The sequence below is a fragment of the Mizuhopecten yessoensis genome, unplaced genomic scaffold, assembly GCF_002113885.1.
Source record: "Mizuhopecten yessoensis strain PY_sf001 unplaced genomic scaffold, ASM211388v2 scaffold3343, whole genome shotgun sequence".
Taxonomy (NCBI): domain Eukaryota; kingdom Metazoa; phylum Mollusca; class Bivalvia; order Pectinida; family Pectinidae; genus Mizuhopecten; species Mizuhopecten yessoensis.
In genome coordinates this window covers 37,278-62,214 of record NW_018404997.1, presented here as the reverse complement: position 1 = coordinate 62,214, position 24,937 = coordinate 37,278, and the positions used below count along the sequence as shown (strand labels likewise).

Here is a 24,937-nt window from a genome sequence, read left to right as displayed (position 1 = left end):
TTATTCAAATGAAACTGGTTCTACCAATTTTGATATACGTTTTATCTATATTTTGTGTAATTACACAAATGGAAAATCTTTAATGGCACATGCACCTAGGCATTCTCCAGTACTTCTGTCACACAGTGCATGTTGACAGTTGCTAGGGCATATCTTGTCACAACCGGTGCCATAGTAACCGGAATCACATTCTGAAATATGTAATTGTACATATTTGATTACAACACCTTTTGATTATAGATGAAAATATCAAATGATGCATGCATGTCTTCTTATATTCAATTATTTGTTATAGACGTTTGAAATGTTTCCCTCAGTTCACAAGAACAAATAAAAAAGATATTAGCGTTAGTCATTTAATAAACATTTGATGCATTGAACGAATAGCATGTGCTCATTGTCTATATTCGGATAAATTATCCTATATTTATGATACATCATGCGCTACCATTACACTAGCAAGTGATTTATGTTTACATGTTGTCTTAACAATTTGTTTCACAAGTTTGAGGCAGTGTCAAAATTAACAGTAAGCAGCATTTTAGGATATGGTTTGTCCCTTGTAGTTACACCTCTGATATGAATACATACGGTTCGATTAAACCTAACATTTCCTTTTCATCCTTTAGACTTACTGTCATTAATATTCCAATGAACATTCTTATCTACGAGGTCTTATATGAATCAAGATCAATGTGCGTTTTCGCTGTATATTCAGATATTTAAAATAGCATTACCGTTGTCAAGTAATCTTAATTTACATATTGTAAGTAAAACATGTTTTGGAGAACAGGTATATCCTTTAGCATACCATCACAGAGCCCATTTTCCTGGATGCATGTGTTGTCTTTACAGTGCAACGGACAAACCTGCGTACATACATCGCCGTGGTATCCTTGGTTACACCCTGAAAGAGAGGAGCGTCTAGTTACGATTCAGTTATACTGTAATACAAAAATTAGGAAATATCACAAAAAACAACAACACAGTAACGCAATATTTTCTTTAACTGTCAATAAGCAAGTGTATCTAATAGTTAAAGTAGTACCTTCTAAGAAAATAAAACAGTTGTACTGACATTTTAATACGGTAATGCATTATGAAATATCACGGAATCTCAATATCTCCAGATAATGATTTCGTACACATTACATTAATTTTTTTTCCGAACGTTTCGAAAACCGACCGGCCAATTTCATGCAACACAAAATGCCTGCTAAGAAGGCAGTCAATCGTAAAGTTAGAAGATAACTATGAGTTCTACTATGCAAAAGATTAAGAAATGCTGTATTATATCGAGACGTTGTAACAAAGTTGACATCATTATCATACACACCTAAACATAACCCGTCGTGTTGAACACATATGCCGTCTTTGCAATTAGTAGGACACAGTTGATTGCACGTACTGCTATGATATCCCGAAACGCATTCTGTAATGTAAAACAGTGCCTTAATTCTTGCAGCGAGACTGCTACTAATACGAACTTAAGACACAAGAGCTGGAATTATAAACCAGTGTATGCTATTACACGACCCATTCATTGAATAATTGTTTCTCTGTGGCTAATTAGTTTTCGTTTCATTAATGAATAAGCCCTTACTAAATTTATCCTTTCACTTCCCAATTAGCCTCTGGTAAACAGATGCTTTAATACTTTGTGTCAATAACATATGTGAACAGCTAAAACATTTGTAAACCACTAAACTAGCTTTTCTAAGTAAATATTGTAAGAATTACAATAATGTACGGTTCATTAAAATGTATCTTTCCATTTCAATGGAACAATCGGAACGTTTTAACATTTCATGGTAAAAAGTTGATATGCTGCTATTTTATTCCTTTTTAACACATATATTTATATAAGGGAATTAAAACGATCTAAAATAATCCAAAACATCTAAACTAGCTGGTTACATTCTGCAATTAAACGTTAAATAGTTTTAAGAGAAGAAGCGCATATCCTTGAAAATACCATCGCAGTCTCCACTATACTGGCTACACGTGCTGTCGTTACAGTTTGAAGAACAAGACAGGGTACAGAAACCACCATAGAAGCCATTATTACAGCCTGAAAATATAAAGTTTGTTGTAATTAGCTATTTTCTTCGAAACAATTTGCAGGAAAAAATAGAACAAAATTATATCTACAATTTATTTTACACGAAAGTTAGATATGCAGATGAAAATTTAAGTTTTTAACGTACGAAGTAGCAGGACAACATAGCATTAAGCGTTTGTGTTATTACTACAGACATATTAAAATCCGAAGATACACATGTTAATACCACATATAAAACACTCTTATTAACATAATTTGCATGGAATGTTAAAAGCATTTCAAACATGATATATAGGATAATAAAAACATGCAGTTTGTTTTTAAATCATGTTTACAACCTCTTCATATTTGATGAATACAATATAAGGTTATGATGAGAAAAATCTCATTTTATCTTGTATGTTTTACTAAATCTGTTCATAATCCATATTCTTGTATTCATAACTTTTTTTCACTATTTACATGTCACAATGAATGCAATATCACAGTATCTAGAAAAACATACTAAACACTCCTGCGTATAGCCATTACTATAACAACGTGTACAAACGATGGACTCCGTATGTGTGTTTTCCGTTTTTGCGGGTCTGACAAAATTCCTTTATATGTAGGAGTTACTTCTATTCTATGAAAGGGTAATCATATAGAATACAATGTTATATGTTACGGATTGGTCTTAATTATTTGTTTTGACAACGTAACTCCTTAAAATATTTGAGAATAATCTATCGCTGTTGAAGGTTTTTATGATTTTGTTTAAGTATTTCGTTCTTGTTTAACATATTTTCTTTCTTTCCTTAATTTGAAGATAAGTGCTAAAAGAGCGGTGGCAGAACATAGTTATATATGTATTTTATAAAGTAATACAATAACAGGTTTGTGTTGACACAATTGCATGATATAGGTAATTTTGTACAGATCTATTTTAAACAAGTCTTTAAGCATACTATAGCTAATCTGCCCATTTGTCTCTAAACCTGACAATTAGTAGTGCTATAATATACTTTATAGAACGAATACATGATTGGGCCTCACTCACTCGTTTTATGCATGATGTGATGATATATGTACGAGCATTAAATTCGATAAAGTTATTCAAGCCTAATTTAAGGTTTTACTTAATTGTATGTGACTTCAAAACATTCAGTGAATAAATATATGCATCAACTTTCTAATGCGGTGGATCAAGAAGTTCATAACACCATGTACATATATCGTGTAAACAATTACAGATAGTAAACAAAACAGTGTTCTTTTATATGAAAACCTATGTATACCTTCACATGTCCCAACATTCTGTATGCATATGCTGTCTTTACAGTTGAATGCACATGTCTGATTACAACTAATCCCAAAGAACCCATTGAAACACGCTGGAAATAAAAGCATACATATTAAAACTGATTGATTTGGTAACATCTTGCATATATATTTAAATCACTAATAAGGTTTTATGTTGATTATGTTAGGGTCGAGCTATTCTTTTCTTTTTAGTAAATTTGTTTACTCAGTTTGCAAACAGTCTTTGTAACCTTTGAACTTATATAAAATAAACAACAGACAATATGGTATGACGCACACATACGATTTGCTAGTTTCACGGCTACAGTATGCCACGAAAGATTCAACGTTTTATAGACTTCTGTTCTGATCCGATCCCCTACCTATTACATGTACTTACGGCTGCAGTAGCCAGTTGTTTTGTCACAGACTAGGGTTCTGCAACCAGCTGAGCAGGCATAGCAGAAAAGTCCATAGAAACCATCATTGCAATCTGGTAATATTTAGAAAAAATACTTTCATTGAATTTTATCAAGTAAACTGAAGTGAACTTACATGACTTGTATATAAAAAAATCATCCACACAGCCTGATACTAATCCGTGAATATAGCTAAAGACGTTTTATAAAAAAAACCTCTATATAAAAACAAACCCCATTACTTATGTATATCTTACTTTACACATTCATCAAGGAACGTGGAATTTCATACAGAAAAAAAAAAAATCAAAATGACATTAAATTATTTTAATTTGATTACTCTAAATAATTGTTTAGTTTCATCTGGGAGCAAAGCGTTAATCAAATCATATTAATGATTTTCAAAATCTGTGTAAAAATGTGAAGTAATTAATAAAAAAATTTTTACTCGCTAAACATTTACCTTCACATTGTCCATTTTCCTGCACGCATAGGTTGTCTTTACAGTTTACTGGGCATGGCACGTCACATCGGCTGCCATAGTAACCAGCGACGCACGCTAGATAAAAAGGACACAACATATACTATAAATATCATATACATTTACACAATATACCAAAGAATTGAAGAAAAATTACCTTCAAACACATGACTTAAATCCCATTACTTATGTATATCTTACTTTACACAATCATCAAGGAACGTAGAATTTCATACAGAAAAAAATAAATCAAAATGACATTAAATTATTTTAATTTGATTACTCTAAATAATTGTTTAGTTTCATCTGGGAGCAAAGCGTTAATCAAATCATATAAATCTTCAAAATTTGTGTAAAAATGTGAAGTAATTTATAATTGTTTTTTACGTGCTAAACATTTACCTTCACATTGACCAATTTCCTGCACACATATGTTGTTTTTACAGTTTACCGGGCATAGTAGGTCACAGTGGCTGCCATAGAAACCAGCGACGCACGCTAGATAAAAAGGACACAACATATACTATAAATACAATATACATTTACGCAATATACCAAAGAAATGAAGAAAAATTATCTTCAAACACATGACTTGATTTTCTTAAAACACGAAATGATAAACTGTTGTTCAATTAAACACACACTGCAATTAGAACAATCAGCAGAATTTATTTTGAAATTTCATGACATTATAAATAAAGAACTCTTTCGCATAATTGTATATACATCTTAACATGGAAACACCATAAAAATACAATAATTTCTATAAAGGCACCCGTTATCATATTACATATGTACTTTCCTTAACAGTGTGCGTCCTATTGTATATAGTTTTAGCTATATTTTGATTTTTGTTTAAAAAAATATTTTGCACAAACACAATTTTAAACGGAGAAGTGTGTGATGTGTTCTTGCAATCATGTGTACTTGTGTTTATATTCTATTAGATACATATATTTCCATATGATGTTTTATTATTTTATAGTTTAATTAGAGTTCGTCTGTATTTACCTCTGCCTGAAATAATTCAAACCGAACGATAATACCAACAATAAGAAAAATGCGCAATATGCACACATTGGTGTTATATGTGTATCTTTGGAAAAGGTTTTCGTATATAAACCTTCATTTGAAATTATAATTAGATAAACATAATACTTATTTTCAGCATATCATTTTATGGAAATTAATAATTTATGTAACCCGTTCCTCTTGTGTGTTACATTATCTCAGCAGTTAGCTTTCCATGTCATTTTAACTACAGAGTACATCTACCACTTTGTGTTACTAGTTCATTTTAAGAAAATATCATCTTTCACCCATGTTCGGATGTATCACTTTATTTGAAAAAGAATTGTCATTAGTGATTTGGCAAAATATTTAAGAGTTATATAATAAAATCAGCAAGCGATTACAAGTGTAGAATGGAAATATTACTTCTACACAGAGGTACAATATATAACAAATATACCTCTACACCATAGGTTCAATATATAACAAATATACCTTTACACCAAGGTACAAAACCAAAATCAAAACAACTATTCAAAATATCAACGGGAAATGTAGATTCGCCAAATGTTAACGGAGTTTCATCATATATCTGTACAAGAAGGTTTGGTTTGTACGTTGCGTCCAATTAACAACTGGATATCTTTATTATAAAATGATTAGTGATATTGAGTAAACGAACCACTGACCTGTGCATCCTCCAGTGTCTACATCACAAGTTTGAGTGTTACAGTTTGTAGGACAAGGGCTACAGACAAGGTCCAATTTATATGATCCAGCTTCGCAGTCTGAAAAAAGGAAATGACATCATAGAACTGTAGTAGAATAGTGCTGAGTTTACAGTATGGTATCTTGCATTCTTCAAAGTTATATAGAGGTCCCCAAACAAGTGAAGGTTGATTATCATGTTTATCTTACTCGAACTCGTAAAATTTCAAATTATATAACGACACAAAGTTTACCAAATTTCTTATAAAATTGGATAATTAACTAACGAGACATAATAAAACATGAAGATCAACCATCAATTGGGAACCTTTTCACTCCAATAACGATCAGATATCATATAAAAAAGCATATGTTTCTTTTGGGAATACAATATTCCTCTTTCCTCCTAGAGGGAAAACAATTGCCGTCAACTGTGACGTCACAACAGAAGATGACGTCTCAAATTTTAAAAGCATTGTTACCTGACGTCATCAATAAAATATTGACAAATAAAATAACGTTCAGGGTGTTACCCAGTAGTGAGTAGCCAAACTGTTTACAAATTCCTCGAAAGTTGAAAATGAGTAAGGTGTGAGGAAACCTAAAGTGGTTGTGGGAGGAAACCTAAAGTGGTTGTGGGAGGAAACCTAAAGTGGTTGTGGTAGGAAACCTAAAGTGGTTGTGGTAGGAAACCTAAAGTGGTTGTGTGCGGAAACCTAAAGTGGTTGTGGTAGGAACAGAATTTCATTTTGGACTCTATCTTTGCAAATTAATGTTGATGGATCTAACCAGAATTTCTCGCTTAACATGTAAAACGTCATAGGTTTATAAGTAAGATCTGTTATTTCTATGAATGTCATCACTGTAAGCTAATTCTACTATAGAGTATAGTAACCTATCATAAAGCCAACACCTTTGTAGTGTTCAATAACGCACGACAGGTTATGCCAATTTATAACACTTCTGTAGCATTGATTTAACTTGATCTGTTCGTTGTTAAGTAAACACTTTCTAGATTGTTCACTTGGCTTGATTATTCTGTAGTAAAACGCTTTTATCGCGATCCATTTGTGTAATCAGCCTGTCTAAAAGAAAAGCCTTTTTTTATTATAAAATATTTGACACATATATATCAACCAGACAGACAGTACACACATTCTCTTACATGCAGACAAAGGCAAGGGGTTTCCCAGTCATCTTCCTCTTCCTCATTCTCATTATCAACTCATTTACACAATGACAAGCATTACCATCTTCACATATACACATTGATCATAGCTTTTGAAGCGAACAAATGGAAAGCTTTACGTGCCGGAATACAAGTAACACCCATTTTACCTATGTTGAACTTTACTTATCCTATATCCAAACAAAGCGATTTCAGGAACATGTTACAATTGTTTTTTATCCGTAACAAAGCAAAAAATGATTGGATTTATATACTTCATATGTTACATGTATTTATATGTACTTCCTAATACAAATGTAATAGTGCTCAAAAACATCCAATATCAGAGAATAAACCAATCTGAAACATAAGTACGTACATGTACATTCACCAGTTGTTGGGTCACAGAGGCTGTTTACACATGTGGAATCACAGTTTAAATCACAATTACCATTACCAAATGTTCCCTGTGGACAACCTAAAATAAACCAAGCTAATATCGTTAGATAGCAAAACAATCAATTGATTTTGAAAATAGCATTAAGGCCTGTAACAAAATTCCTATTTGATAAACAAAAATTATTAGCGAGACAAAAATACAAGTATTGACTATTGTAACGTTTAACTTTAATTTGTATAAAACAAGAATGCAAGTATATCGGTGCATACAACAACGAACAATCATCTTTTAATTCTATATTTTCCCACCTTTACCTGAATGGTATACCGTTCAATCTTTTAAGTCGCATTACCGGGTAAATAGAAAGCATGTTGGAAGAATTAATACAATGACGTCACGGGAAAAATAAAATATGACGTTGCTTTCATCTTTAGATGGTGGAAGTAATTCAAAATAGGTACAGGTATACGTTAACTCGAAACTAATCTGAAATTTCAACCTAATAACTCGAAGTTTCGACTTAATAGCTTCCAATTGTCAATGTTATTATCTCTCTATATAAGCCCACTTTCGCTACCGACTATTTTAGCTCACATTCGCGTCTAATACTAGCTAAGTGATCAATCCTGGTCTGCATCGAAATCTGCAATAATTTGGTTTAATTGCTTGCGGCGGAAAATCAGCAGGAAATTAAGACTGGAATACACAACAAACGGAAAGATTGATTCAAATGAACAATATAATAGACGGCGTGACTTTACAGAAAATAAAATAAAGTGCTTGTAGAAAGCAGGATATAGCACGAGCAGTAAAACTGAGTGTGCGTTTTTTCTTGATTATAATGGATGTATAGAGCATCATATTTCTATATGATAAGAATACTATCAAATGACTGTGTTTATATATCATATTCGGGGGGTTATCAATTTGTGTGGATTTCGTGGATATACGTCATCCACGCTTTCATAAGACCACGAAGTAATTACAGATTTTACATAAAACTGTTCTCAATATGAATGGGAACTGTAATCCACGTACTCACTATACGGTAATTTTGGAAAAAGCAGGAAATTTGGACCACACGATAATGACTGATTTCACAGTATTATTATAACTTGTAGTTACCGTATACTTGGACTTCACATAGTTCCATTATAGGAGTGGATGAGTACCAATTGTAGGCTCGTGTCCGACGGTCTATGTAGATGGTTAAGTATCGGGTACTACCTGTACATGATGTTATTGTTGGATTCAAATCCACAGAGGTTAGAGAAGATGTCGTGTCCTGATAACAAAGACTATAGGTGTCTGTTGTGTTCGACAGGTATATATTGTACCCTCCGAATCGCGTTTTCTGCTCTGTAGAACCTTCATCTGAAGACAGATAGAGTAAAACATGTTAAAATATAATAAACCTTAATATTATATGTTTTGTTTTAGGCGATTTGAATTATTAAGTTATTGCATAGTACTGTTTATATTTCGGTAACCTTCTAAAATGTTCTAGGTGTTTATAACACGAATATGTTTATTTGTTTCCTTTGCCAAATTTAACATTATGGCAATTACTAAGAAGACTGGAAACATGGTCATGTAACACAAAGTCTTAATCTACCGTCAAGATTCTTTTCCCATTAAATGTTTCGTTTTTTCGAAGTATATTTGATACAAAAAACGTTCACAGTGCACCGTCATATGCTGGCATCTTCTTAACGTTTCTATTTGATCTTGTTACTCAAACCATTCCTTTCACATGACACACCTGTTTTCAAAACAGTGGTTTTTATTGGCATACTTAGCCATTCAATGCAGCTGATATTAATGTCAAAAAAGATGTCCAGGTCTGAAATTTGTTTATTAAAGATTTCTTCAGCTGGCAACTCTTTCATAATTAATGTGTCCAGCTTGTATTGATACATAAATCATGTCCCTGCCTAAATGAACTGCTTGCAGTAAAGGCGTTTTCAGCTGGTACATGTACTTACATTTGCGTATACCTATCGTATGGTTATCTGTTTTTTCCACAAAAGAAAATAATGTCCTTCTGTAGTTACCTGGTAAATGGTATCTATTTGCATATATAGACGACTTACCTTTCTAGTTTATTTACCTATTAATAATAGCTTTAATTTTATATGTTTTCTTTCACATTACATACTCTTTAGTATTGTGTTTTGAATCTACACGGTACATTTGTTATTTAAACCCATATATACACTCACTCCTGTAGTAAATTGTGATGTAATCTATAACGGTCTGATTGTCGAGATCGATCTGCCACCATGCCTCCGTGATGCTATTGCTTGTTGAGGTATGTATACAACATCCGGAACTGTATCTCTGGCTAGTACAACCGTCCACTGCTTTGTCACTCGTTGAAGACAAACTATAGGATGAACTTTGCGCAGTGCTTTTGACAGATGGATCCCGGCTTGTGTTGACTGTAACAAACGTAGTTCGATGTAATTAATACAACATGTATAGTATAAATATGGTATAATATAAAATTGACATTGGTTTAAAAAGTATCAACCTGTATGACTGAATAAAATTCTTGTACTATACAGAGACAACAATTGCAATTTGTTCATGGATGATTCTTCTATACGTATATCCGACTTATACAGGGCCTTACGTATAGCTTACATTTGTACATAGGTGGTGTTGATATTTTATCATCAGGATTAGTGGTGACAAAACCACTCAACATTTCCCCCACTCCCCACAATTGTAGATTATGCGCTTATCAACAACGCGTAGTGATCTGATCTGATATTACGGGACTTTTTCTTTAAATTATGGATGTAATTTTTTCTTTAACTTATTAACTAAAATTTAAAAGTGCTTCAGTTACAAAATAAGTAAAAAATATATATATATAGTTTTCCACTTTGTTGCATATTATTTTCATTATATTGAACATTATAAAGTTGTACAGTATAAATAAACTTCGTTCCTTTATCAATGCCGACCCACTGACGATTTAAGTGGTCAATCTAGCGTCAACAAGTTTTAACATTTGCTTTCCGTGAAGCGCAAGAAATACACCTTTTCAGATTCGTGTTCACTATTCAAATTGATCATAGTTTGTTAAATATTACAAAAAAAACTTTATATGACATCAAAACGAGACTTGAACGAGAGTGAAACCTCAGAAGAGTACATCCTTAAATGCCTTCTTAATAAAATTGAGTATTTAAAATAATTTGATTATGATTTTTTACATTTTTTGTTTACAGACAGGACTATATTTTGTCGCATAAAGTTGTCTAGAAACACTAGTAGTAATAGTATCCAGATCAAGTAGTGTCAGTTTTATGTGCCGTTTTGCGTTCCGGGTTAGGTTTTCGTAAAATAAAGTGTAGTAAACAGAATAACTAAGAGTATCATCAGTAATACCAAATATATTTCACTCGTGTGGCTAATATTTTGATATTAATGATATATAACACTGGCAACACCAACAAAGTCAACGATAAATAACAATAGCTTACAACCCAAGATCAACTATTAACTTCACTGGTCAACATCTACTAAGTCAACGATATATCACACTGGTCAACACCTACAAAGTTAACGATATATCACACTGGTCAACATGTACAAAGGTGACGATGTATTACACTGGTCAACACCCAAAAGTCAACGCTATATCACACTTGTCAATGCCTACAAAGTAAACGATGTATAGCACTGGTCAACATCTACAAAGTTAACGATATACAAAATGTATTACACTGGTCAACGCCAAAAGGTCAACGATATATTAAACTGGTCAACACCCAAAGTCAACGATATATCACACTTGTCAGCACCTACGAAGTTGACAATTTATCACATTGGTCAACATCAACAAAGTCAACGGTGTAATATACTGGTAAATACCAACAAAGTTAACGATACATACAATGGTCAACACCCAATGTCTACGATATATTACACTGGTCAACATCAACAAAGTTGAAAATATATCACACTGGTCAACATCAACAAAGTTGAACATATATCACATTGGTCAAGATCAACAAAGTTGATCATATATCGCACTGGTCAACATTAACAAAGTTGAACATATATCGCACTGGTCAACATCAACAAAGTTGAAAATATATCACACTGGTCAACATCAACAAAGTTAAACATATATCACACTGGTCAACATCAACAGAGTCAACAATGTATTAAACTGCTCAACATCTACAAAGTTAACCATCTATCACGCTGGTCAACACCCACAAAGGAAACGACAAATTGCACTGGTCAACACCCAATAGTCAACGATATATAACACTTGTCAACACCTTTAAGTCAACGATATATAACACTGGTGAACAACCACAAAGTCAACGATATGTTTCACTGACTAACATCAAGAAAGTCAACGATTTGTTTCACTGGTCAACACCCAAAAGACAACGATATATCACACTGGTCAACACATAACAGTCAACGATTTATTACACTGGTCAACACCCAAAAGTCAACGATATATCACACTGGTCAACATCAACAAAGTTAACAATATATCACACTTGTCAATGCCTACAAAGTAAACGATGAATAGCACTGGTCAACATCTACAAAGTTAACGATATACAAAGTGTATTACACTGATCAACGCCAAAAGGTCAACGATATATTAAACTGGTCAACACCCAAAGTCAACGATATATCAGACTTGTCAGCACCTACGAAGTTGACAATTTATCACATTGGTCAACATCAACAAAGTCAACGGTGTATTACAATGGTCAACAACCAATGTCTACGATATATTACACTGGTCAACATTAACAAAGTTGAAAATATATCACACTGGTCAAGATCAACAAAGTTGACCATATATCGCACTGGTCAACATCAACAAAGTTGAAGATATATCACACTAGTCAACTTCAACAAAGTTAAAAATATATCACACTGGTCAACATCAACAAAGTTAACGATATACCACGCTGGTCAACATCTACAAAGGAAACGATAAATTACACTGGTCTACATCTACACAGTTAACGATATGTTTCACTGGTCAACACCAACAAAGTCAACGATTTGTTACACTGGTCAACACCCAAAATTCAACGATATATAACACTTGTCAACACCTTTAAGTCAACGATATATAACACTGGTGAACAACCACAAAGTCAACGATATGTTTCACTGACCAACACCAAGAAAGTCAACGATTTGTTTCACTGGTCAACACCCAAAAGTCAAAGATATATCACACTGGTCAACACCCAAAAGTCAACGATGTATTACACTGGTCAACACCCAAACGTCAACGCTATATCACACTTGTCAATGTCTACAAAGTAAACGATATTAAAACTGGTAAACATCTACAAAGTAAACGATATACAAAATGTATTACACTGGTCAACGCCAAAAGGTCAACGATTTATTAAACTGGTCAACACCCAAAGTCAACGATATATCACACTTGTCAACACCTACGAAGTTGACAATGTATCACATTGGTTAACATCAACAAAGTCAACTGTGTAATATACTGGTAAATACCAACAAAGTTAACGATACATACAATGGTCAACACCCAATGTCTACGATATATTACACTGGTAAACATCAACAAAGTTGAAAATATATCACACTGGTCAAGATCAACAAAGTTGACCATATATCGCACTGGTCAAAATCAACAAAGTTGAACATATATCGCACTGGTCAACATCAACAAAGTTGAAAATATATCACACTGGTCAACATCAACAAAGTTAAACATATATCACACTGGTCAACATCAGCAGAGTCAACGATGTATTAAACTGCTCAACATCAACATAGTTAACGATATATCACGCTGGTCAACACCCACAAAGGAAACGACAAATTGCACTGGTCAACACCCAATAGTCAACGATATATAACACTTGTCAACACCTTTAAGTCAACGATATATAACACTGGTGAACAACCACAAAGTCAACGATATGTTTCACTGACCAACACCAAGAAAGTCAACGGTTTGTTTCACTGGTCAACACCGAATAGTCAACGATATATCACACTGGTCAACACATAACAGTCAACGATTTATTACACTGGTCAACACCCAAAAGTCAACGATGTACCACACTGGTCAACATCAACAAAGTTCACAATATATAACACTTGTCAATGCCTACAAAGTAAACGATGTATAGCATTGGTCAACATCTACAAAGTTAACGATATACAAAGTGTATTACACTGGTCAACGCCAAAAGGTCAACGATATATTAAACTGGTCAACACCCAAAGTCAACGATATATCACACTTGTCAGCACCTACGAAGCTGACAATTTATCACATTGGTCAACATCAACAAAGTCAACGGTGTATTACAATGGTCAACACCCAATGTCTACGATATATTACACTGGTCAACATTAACAAAGTTGAAAATATATCACACTGGTCAAGATCAACAAAGTTGACCATATATCGCACTGGTCAACATCAACAAAGTTGAAAATGTATCACACTAGTCAACTTCAACAAAGTTAAAAATATATCACACTGGTCAACATCAACAAAGTTAACGATATATCACGCTGGTCAACATCTACAAAGGAAACGACAAATTGCACTGGTCTACATCTACACAGTTAACGATATGTTTCACTGGTCAACACCCACAAAGTCAACGATTTGTTACACTGGTCAGCACCCAAAATTCAACTATATATTACACTTGTCAACACCTTTAAGTCAACGATATATTACACTGGTGAACAACCACAAAGTCAACGATATGTTTCACTGACCAACCTCAAGAAAGTCAACGATTTGTTTCACTGGTCAACACCTTAACAGTCAACGATTTATTACCCTGGTCAACACCCAAAAGTCAAAAATATATCACACTGGTCAACACCCAAAAGTCACAATGTATCACACTTGTCAACATCTTCAAGGTCAACGATGTATCACACTGGTCAACACCTAAAAGTCAACGATTTGTTATACTGACCAACACCCAAAAGTCAAAGATATATCACACTGGTCAACACCCAAAAGTCAACGATGTATTACACTGGTCAACACCCAAACGTCAACACTATATCACACTTGTCAATGTCTACAAAGTAAACGATATATAACATTTGTCAACACCTTTAAGTCAACGATATATTACACTGGTGAACAACCACAAAGTCAACGATATGTTTCACTGACCAACGCCAAGAAAGTCAACGATTTGTTTCACTGGTCAACAACCAAAAGTCAACGATATATCACACTGGTCAACACCCAAAAGTCACAATGTATCACACTTGTCAACATCTTCAAGGTCAACGATGTATCACACTGGTCAACATCAATAAAGTTAACGATATATCACGCTGGTCAACACCCACAAAGGAAACGACAAATTGCACTGGTCTACATCTACACAGTTAACGATATGTTTCACTGACCAACACCAAGAAAGTCAACGATTTGTTCCACTGGTCAACACCTAAAAGTTAACGATTTGTTATACTGCCCAACACCCAAAAGTCAAAGAGATATCACACTGGTCAACACCCAAATGTCAAAGATATATCACACTGGTCAACATCAATAAAGTTAACGATATATCACGCTGGTCAACATCTAAAAAGGAAACGACAAATTGCACTGGTCTACATCTACACAGTTAACGATATGTTTCACTGGTCAACATATAACAGTCAACGATTTATTACACTGGTCAACACCCAAAAGTCGAAGATATATCACACTGGTCAACATCTTCAAAGTCAACGATGTATCACACTGGTCAACACCTTATATATTACACTTGTCAACACCTTTAAGACAACGATATATTACACTGGTCAACATCAACAAAGTTAACGATATATCACGCTGGTCAACATCTAAAAAGGAAACGACAAATTGCACTGGTCTACATCTACACAGTTAACGATATGTTTCACTGGTCAACACCCAAAAGTCAAAGATATATCACCCTGGTCAACACCCAAAAGTCACAATGTATAACACTTGTCAACATCTTCAAGGGCAACGATGTATCACACTGGTCAACACCTTATATATTACACTTGTCAACACCTTTAAGACAACGATATATTACACTGGTCAACAACCACTAAGTCAACGATATGTTTCACTGATCAACGCCAAGAAAGTCAACGATTTGTTTAACTGGTCAACAACCAAAAGTCAACGATATATCGCACTGGTCAACACCCAAAAGTCGCAGATATATCACACTGGTCAACACCAAAAAGTCAACGATATATAACACTTGTCAACACTTTTAAGTCAACGATATATTACACTGGTCAACACCCAAAAGTCAACCCAGAAAGTCAACGATTTGTTTCACTGGTCAACACCTAAAAGTCAACGATGTATCACACTGGTCAACACCTAAAAGTTAACGATTTGTTATACTGACCAACACCCAAAAGTCAAAGATATATCACACTGGTCAACACCCAAAAGTCAACGATGTATTACACTGGTCAACACCCAAACGTCAACGCTATATCACACTTGTCAATGCCTACAACGTAAACGATATATAACACTGGTCAACATCTACAAAGTAAACGATATACAAAATGTATTACACTGGTCAACGCCAAAAGGTCAACGATTTATTAAACACGTCAACACCCAAAGTCAACGATATATCACACTTGTCAACACCTACGAAGTTGACAATGTATCACATTGGTTAACATCAACAAAGTCAACTGTGTAATATACTGGTAAATACCAACAAAGTTAACGATACATACAATGGTCAACACCCAATGTCTACGATATATTACACTGGTCAACATCAACAAAGTTGAAAATATATCACACTGGTCAACATCAACAAAGTTGACCATATATCGCACTGGTCAAAATCAACAAAGTTGAACATATATCGCACTGGTCAACATCAACAAAGTTGAAAATATATCACACTGGTCAACATCAACAAAGTTAAACATATATCACACTGGTCAACATCAACAGAGTCAACGATGTATTAAACTGCTCAACATCAACATAGTTAACGATATATCACGCTGGTCAACACCCACAAAGGAAACGACAAATTGCACTGGTCAACACCCAAAAGTCAACGATATATAACACTTGTCAACACCTTTAAGTCAACGATATATAACACTGGTGAACAACCACAAAGTCAACGATATGTTTCACTGACCAACACCAAGAAAGTCAACGATTTGTTTCACTGGTCAACACCTTAACAGTCAACGATTTATTACCCTGGTCAACACCCAAAAGTCAAAAATATATCACACTGGTCAACACCCAAAAGTCACAATATATCACACTGGTCAACATCTTCAAGGTCAACGATGTATCACACTGGTCAACACCTAACAGTCAACGATTTGTTATACTGACCAACACCCAAAAGTCAAAGATATATCACACTGGTCAACACCCAAAAGTCAACGATGTATTACACTGGTCAACACCCAAACGTCAACGCTATATCACACTTGTCAATGTCTACAAAGTAAACGATATATAACACTTGTCAACACCTTTAAGTCAACGATATATTACACTGGTGAACAACCACAAAGTCAACGATATGTTTCACTGACCAACATCAAGAAAGTCAACGATTTGTTTCACTGGTCAACACCTTAACAGTCAACGATTTATTACCCTGGTCAACACCCAAAAGTCAAAAATATATCACACTGGTCAACACCCAAAAGTCACAATATATCACACTGGTCAACATCTTCAAGGTCAACGATGTATCACACTGGTCAACACCTAAAAGTCAACGATTTGTTATACTGACCAACACCCAAAAGTCAAAGATATATCACACTGGTCAACACCCAAAAGTCAACGATGTATTACACTGGTCAACACCCAAACGTCAACACTATATCACACTTGTCAATGTCTACAAAGTAAACGATATATAACATTTGTCAACACCTTTAAGTCAACGATATATTACACTGGTGAACAACCACAAAGTCAACGATATGTTTCACTGACCAACGCCAAGAAAGTCAACGATTTGTTTCACTGGTCAACAACCAAAAGTCAACGATATATCACACTGGTCAACACCTTAACAGTCAACGATTTATTACACTGGTCAACACCCAAAAGTCAAAGATATATCACACTGGTCAACACCCAAAAGTCACAATATATCACACTGGTCAACATCTTCAAAGTCAACGATGTATCACACTGGTCAACACCTAACAGTCAACGATTTGTTATACTGACCAACACCCAAAAGTCAAAGATATATCACACTGGTCAACACCCAAAAGTCAACGATGTATTACACTGGTCAACACCCAAACGTCAACGCTATATCACACTTGTCAATGTCTACAAAGTAAACGATATATAACACTTGTCAACACCTTTAAGTCAACGATATATTACACTGGTGAACAACCACAAAGTCAACGATATGTTTCACTGACCAACACCAAGAAAGTCAACGATTTGTTTCACTGGTCAACAACCAAAAGTCAACGATATATCACACTGGTCAACACCTTAACAGTCAACGATTTATTACACTGGTCAACACCCAAAAGTCAAAGATATATCACACTGGTCAACACCCAAAAGTCACAATATATCACACTGGTCAACATCTTCAAAGTCAACGATGTATCACACTGGTCAACACCTAACAGTCAACGATTTGTTATACTGACCAACACCCAAAAGTCAAAGATATATCACACTGGTCAACACCCAAAAGTCAACGATGTATTACACTGGTCAACACCCAAACGTCAACGCTATATCACACTTGTCAATGTCTACAAAGTAAACGATATATAACACTGGTCAACATCTACAAAGTAAACGATATACAAAATGTATTACACTGGTCAACGCCAAAAGGTCAACGATTTATTAAACTGGTCAACACCCAAAGTCAACGATATATCACACTTGTCAATACCTACGAAGTTGACAATTTATCACATTGGTCAACATCAACAAAGTCAACTGTGTAATATACTGGTAAATACCAACAAAGTTAACGATACATACAATGGTCAACACCCAATGTCTACGATATATTACACTGGTCAACATCAACAAAGTTGAAAATATATCACACTGGTCAACATCAACAAAGTTAAACATATATCACACTGGTCAACATCAACAGAGTCAACGATGTATTAAACTGCTCAACATCAACATAGTTAACGATATATCACGCTGGTCAACACCCACAAAGGAAACGACAAATTGCACTGGTCATCACCCAAAAGTCAACGATATATAACACTTGTCAACACCTTTAAGTCAACGATATATAACACTGGTGAACAACCACAAAGTCAACGATTTGTTTCACTGGTTAACCCCCAATAGTCAACGATATATCACACTGGTCAACACATAACAGTCAACGATATCACACTGGTCAACATCAACAAAGTTCACAATATATCACACTGGTCAACATCTACAAAGTCAACGATGTATCACACTGGTCAACACCTAACAGTCAACGATGTATTACACTGGTCAACACCCAAATGTCAAAGATATATCACACTGGTCAACACCAAAAGTCAACGATGTATCACACTGGTCAACACCTAACAGTCAACCATTTATTACACTGGTCAACACCCAAAAGTCGAAGATATATCACACTGGTCAACACCCAAAAGTCAATGATATATCCCACTGGTCAACACCCAAAAGTCAAGGATATATCATACTGGACAACACCCAAAAGTCAACGATTTATTACACTGGTCAACCCCCAAAAGTCAACGATGTATCACACTGGTCAACACCTAACAGTCAACGATTTATTACACTGGTCAACAACCAAAAGTCAGAGATATATCACACTGGTCAACACCCAAAAGTCAATGATATATCACACTGGTCAACACCCAAAATTCAACGATATATAACACTGGTGAACAACCACAAAGTCAACGATATGTTTCACTGGTCAACATATAACAGTCAACGATTTATTACACTTGTCAACACCCAAAAGTCGAAGATATATCACACTGGTCAACACCTACAAAGTTAACGATATGTTTCACTGGTCAACATATAACAGTCAACGATTTATTTCACTGGTCAACACCGAACATCCAACGATTTATTACACTTGTCAACACCCAAAAGTCGAAGATATATCACACTGGTCAACACATAATAGTCAGCGATTTATTACACTGGTGAACACCCAAAAGTCAACCCAGAAAGTCAACGATTTGTTTCACTGGTCAACACCCAAAAGTCAACGATATATCATACTGGTCAACACATAATAGTCAACGATTTATTACACTGGTCAACACCCAAAAGTCAACGATATATCACACTGGTCAACATCAACAAAGTTCACAATATTTCACACTGTTCAACATCTACAAAGTCAACGATTTATTACACTGGTCAACAACCAAATGTCAACGATATATCACACTGGTCAACACCCAAAAGTCAAGGATATATAATACTGGTCAACACCCAAAAGTCAACGATGCATCACACCTGTCAACACCTAACAGTCAACGATGTATTACACTGGAGAACACCCACAAAGTCAAAGATATATCACACTGGTCAACACCCAAAAGCCAACGATGTATCACACCTGTCAACACCTAACAGTCAACGATGTATTACCCTGGTGAACACCCACAAAGTCAAAGATATATCACACTGGTCAACACCCAAAAGCCAACGATGTATCACACCTGTCAACACCTAACAGTCAACGATGTATTACACCACACTGGTCAACACCCAAAAGTCAACGATGTATCACACTGGTCAACACCTAACAGTCAACGATTTATTACACTGGTCAACACCCAAACGTCGAAGATATATTACACTGGTCAACACCCAAAAGTCAAGGATATATCACACTGGTCAACACCCAAAAGTCAACGATGTATCACACCTGTCAACACCTAACAGTCAACGATGTATTACACTGGTGAACACCCACAAAGTCAAAGATATATCACACTGGTCAACACCCAAAAGTCAACGATATATAACACTTGTCAACACCTTTAAGTCAACGATATATTACACTGGTCAACAACCACAAAGTCAACGATATGTTTCACTGACCAACACCCAGAAAGTCAACGATTTGTTACACTGGTCAACACCCAAAATTCAACGATATATCACACAGGTCAACACCTAACAGTCAACGATATATTACACTGGTCAACACCCAAAAGTCAACGATATATCACACTGGTCAACATCAACAAAGTTAACAATATGTTACACTGGTCAACACCTACAAAGTTAACGATATGGTTCACTGGTCAACACCTAACAGTCAACGTTTTATTACACTGGTCAACATCCAAAAGTCAACGATATATCACACTGGTCAACATTAACAAAGTTAACAATATGTTACACTGGTCAACATCAACAAAGTAAACGATTTATTACACAAATTCACGTTGACGACCTATAACACTTAAGTGAGAGCGACAAACAACGTTGTTATATCATAAATGCTACAATGCAGCTTCAAACACATGCATGTTTATGTTTCACGGAATTATTAATCTATTGAATAAGATATTACGTCAATAATACTGCTAATCACTTTGTTTTCGAGAGTTCAGTTTCGCATTTATTCGAAGGGAGACCAATTCGCGAACCACATCTTTGATGAATGATAACTTAAGGATAATGATGATATGATTTTAAATTTTCGATATCTAAATCTGTGTACTGATTAAAACATGTTCTTATTAGATTTGAATTAATAACTCTGACGAACAAAATCGTTTAAATGTTTGCTTGTATCGCCAACAGACAATACCTTGCAAGACAGACACAAACACAAAACACAGTAATTGTGTAATTATCAGCTTTGCGTTTGCTTCTATGTCTGATGGGTAACATTTCAGAAAGTAAATACAGAGATTGAGTAAGTCTTGTTATGTTTATTATTAATATGTTTAATGCTGTGTAGGTATGAACTGCTGCAGTTTGCTTTAATATGTATGCAAGCCATGGTAAATCACAGGTTTTGATATTAAGGCTTTCGTTCAATCCATATACATATATATCTATGTATTTGGATGAATACTGACGTTATTGTTAATCATCTGAAGATGAATACTGAAAGCGCTAATGCTTAACGAAGACCTCGTTGTTGGCTCTCTCTCCCTCTCAATGTTACCGATCGTACAATGAATGCGTGAAAGCGTGGGGCGGATATGACGTGTGGAAAAGTGTTTGTTCTCTGTACAATGAACCTATTATGCGTTCGTATATACACATAGCTTAAGCAGATAGCGTATACAGAAATTGTGTTACAAATGATATATTGAATTATGCGTGTGTGTTTTATAATTGCATAAATCGGACCACTCCGAATATTTTTATATACAGGTTTCATATTTATATCCGAATATGAAAAAACATGTCTTTTCCAAACTTTCATCACTTACATGGTTGTGAATTGCAAGTTCTCCATGTAGGTGTTATACATGTACACAAATACTTGGAATCGCGAAAAAGAAGACAAAGGATGCAGAACCTTCTCCATGGATTTTGTAAGTCGTACCTTTTTATTACGAACCCAATATTTCAGATACCCTTAATTTGGAGTCGTTGCTTGTACATATATTTCAGCTCAAATATATCAACACCTTTTTCGTCTAAGTTTCCATCTGGTATCAACGGCAAGATAAAGACCGGCTGTTCTGCAATTCAGTATGTTGTACCGTACAAATGTATGTTATGTAGCCCATTTGTCTATGATGTGTAGTATTTTGTGCTGTACAGGTCTTATGTTGTACAGTAAGCTATGTTATGTAGCATTTTATGTTGTGATGTATAATGTGTTGTGCGGTATTTTATGTTGTGCAGTTATCATGTTGTACAGTATGCTACGTTATGCTGTGCTGTATAATGCGTTGTGCTGTATTTGATATTGTGTACATTGTATATTATGTTACGTAGTACAGTTTGCTATGTTGTGCAGTATTTTATGTTGTCCGTTCTTATTTTGTACAGTTTGTTATGTTGTGATGTATAATGTATATTTGTGCAGTTTGTTATGTTGTGCAATATGTTATATGATTCAGTATTTCGTGTTGCGCAGTATGTCCTGTTGTTATTTTGTGTTGTATGACATTCTATATAATATATTTTGTTGGGAAGTATTACATACTACGTAGAATGTTACTATTATATGTTGTGATGTTGTACAATCTGTTGTGCTTTACAGTAAGTAATGTTGTGCTGTATGCATTATGTTATATTGTACAGTATGATGTGTTGTGTAGACATACTTTAAATGTGATGAACTGACTTAGTATACATTCTATTTCGAATTTACAATGCAACAATAGTTACTCTTTAACAGGATCTGTTTAATGTTTTTTTTCTCGTGATTTAAACAGTGTTTAAAATTTCCTATTTGAAATGTATGGCAGGCAAATCTTTAAACTACACTCGTTGTATTTATTTTTCTGGTAATAGAGCAACAACCAAAACCAAGAATGTTGGACAAACCAATATATCATATATCTAGCCGGTATACTGATACTATTTCCGATAGAACAATTAAGACCATGTTAAAAAACTACTTATAAAGCTACAATTTAAATATCTCGTATGAATTTAAGTTATATTGATGTATTGAATAATACTGTTAACGTATGATATTCATTGTTACCTGATGTGTTGGAAATATTCAGCCTTGTGAAGATGATAACAAATGCCAACCACAAAGTAGATGCCTCCATTTTCTGTAATACGATGTTTCTACATTATCAAAACAGGACATGCGCTTGTGGTGGATTGTATACACACTGAACAATCAGGAAATGAATACAGTTCCTGTCCGCCTTGCTAGGTGAGTGTATCATATTGAAAAATAACACGCGTGGCAATACAGCAATCTTTAGGCTACAACAGAAAAATAACTCTCCTGCCTCTTACATATATTACAGAAACTGACGGTGTTACGCAAATACATTTCAAAAGTAAATCGTAAGGATATTAATCCCAACTGGCATTACGGTTTGAAATTCAGGTAAGGATTAGCACAGCATGTGATTAACATAGGTTCTTCTTCTTCAGATAATAATGGTATATCAGATATCCGTAAACGGTAACATCCGTATTAAAATCCTATTAAAATGTTGCATCACGAAAAAAAAGCTTTAGATATTTTGGCAATGAAACAAAATCTCGCAGTAAAACTCCTTTCATAGATAAATATCTTACTAATTGCAGTTTGTTTATCCAGCTGTTTGTGTATACAATACATCGTTGAAAGCAATCAGCCAATTCAGTCAAATGCATACGTGTATCAAGTCATATACTGAAAAGTTGTTTTTTAATCTTCTCACATCCTATTCGGAAATGGGTTAAGTGTCCATAGACACTATCATATTGTAAGTTTTTAGATGAAGCTGAATTAATCGAGGAGCTTATCAGAACTGGTAACACAACTGTACCTTCATTCAACAATTTAGCTTTCATACATGTCGACGACGTGCTATTAAACAAAAGTAGACATGTTGATCACATTTAACCCTCTTGGACTTAAAATAAAGTACAATGCAGACTTTTTTAACAAATTTTCTTTCCCCCCAATCTCTAAATCTCCCAATCTACTTCTAATATCGTGACTTCCAGGAAAGATATCAGAATGCTGACCGACAAGTTATAACACAAGGTTCAGAAAAGGCAGGTTGAAAAAGATTATTGACGTTTAACGTTCGCAGTCATTGCCTCGTTGGGACATATCCTATTTCTTCGTGTGACTTGTTGTTTCGTTATTAATACCTCGGTTCTGACTTTGAGGACGTGAGGAGTTTTTCTTCTGTCTTTTATCAAGGAAGCCTCCCTGATAGGTTCAGAGAGAAATAAACCGAAACGAAATTAGAAATATCTACACTTGCAGTTCAACTACAGTACATCTTAAAAACCTGTAAAATGCACATGTCAGCATAGTGAAAATGGAGCATAAATACATACTGTGCCGTCACGTCAACTCCAATCCAACTATGCCTTTGTGAGTCCTGCTGAACATATATTTGTTAATCTTTTGGTGATACAGTCAGTTTCAAGGTCATGCCTGATACTATTGCACATGTGAACAACCTAAAGTGTGATACACTATGACCCTAGTAGCCGACCCCCCCCCCCCCTCAACCTTAACCCCCCACGCACACATGTTAGTTAATGATATAAGTATTGATCATTGATTGCATGAGCTCTATAGATTAAAATAATTAATTCCTAGCATTGAAGCATCATTTGCGCTATGATAACGTGACGTTATCCCGATGAAATTTTTTCCGTCACTGGTGTTTGATCTACATTCAACTTCTACATGTAACTAACGTTGTGCCATCCCAAAATTGCATTTTG

At 34.7% G+C, this 24,937-nt stretch overlaps 1 protein-coding gene across 2 annotated transcripts in view; it reads right to left on the bottom strand.

Moving 5' to 3' along the window:
- Positions 1 to 23,538, bottom strand: part of LOC110447401 (receptor-type tyrosine-protein phosphatase kappa-like) — a 35,756-nt gene extending 12,218 nt beyond the window's left edge. The window contains exons 1-13 of one of the 2 annotated variants that reach the window (XM_021493064.1): positions 23,232 to 23,538; positions 9,753 to 9,971; positions 8,656 to 8,904; positions 7,510 to 7,608; positions 5,944 to 6,042; positions 4,646 to 4,741; positions 4,226 to 4,321; positions 3,744 to 3,836; positions 3,340 to 3,435; positions 1,976 to 2,071; positions 1,337 to 1,432; positions 812 to 907; positions 96 to 191 (exon numbers count right to left, since the gene is read on the bottom strand). In XM_021493064.1, coding sequence (XP_021348739.1) covers positions 96 to 191; positions 812 to 907; positions 1,337 to 1,432; positions 1,976 to 2,071; positions 3,340 to 3,435; positions 3,744 to 3,836; positions 4,226 to 4,321; positions 4,646 to 4,741; positions 5,944 to 6,042; positions 7,510 to 7,608; positions 8,656 to 8,904; positions 9,753 to 9,971; positions 23,232 to 23,301 — 1,501 coding nt within the window. In that variant the 5' untranslated portion in view covers positions 23,302 to 23,538. The remainder of the gene's footprint in view (positions 1 to 95; positions 192 to 811; positions 908 to 1,336; positions 1,433 to 1,975; positions 2,072 to 3,339; positions 3,436 to 3,743; positions 3,837 to 4,225; positions 4,322 to 4,645; positions 4,742 to 5,943; positions 6,043 to 7,509; positions 7,609 to 8,655; positions 8,905 to 9,752; positions 9,972 to 23,231) is intronic. The other variant, XM_021493065.1, reaches the window with a different exon arrangement.
- Between the last annotated feature and the right edge of the window lie 1,399 nt (positions 23,539 to 24,937).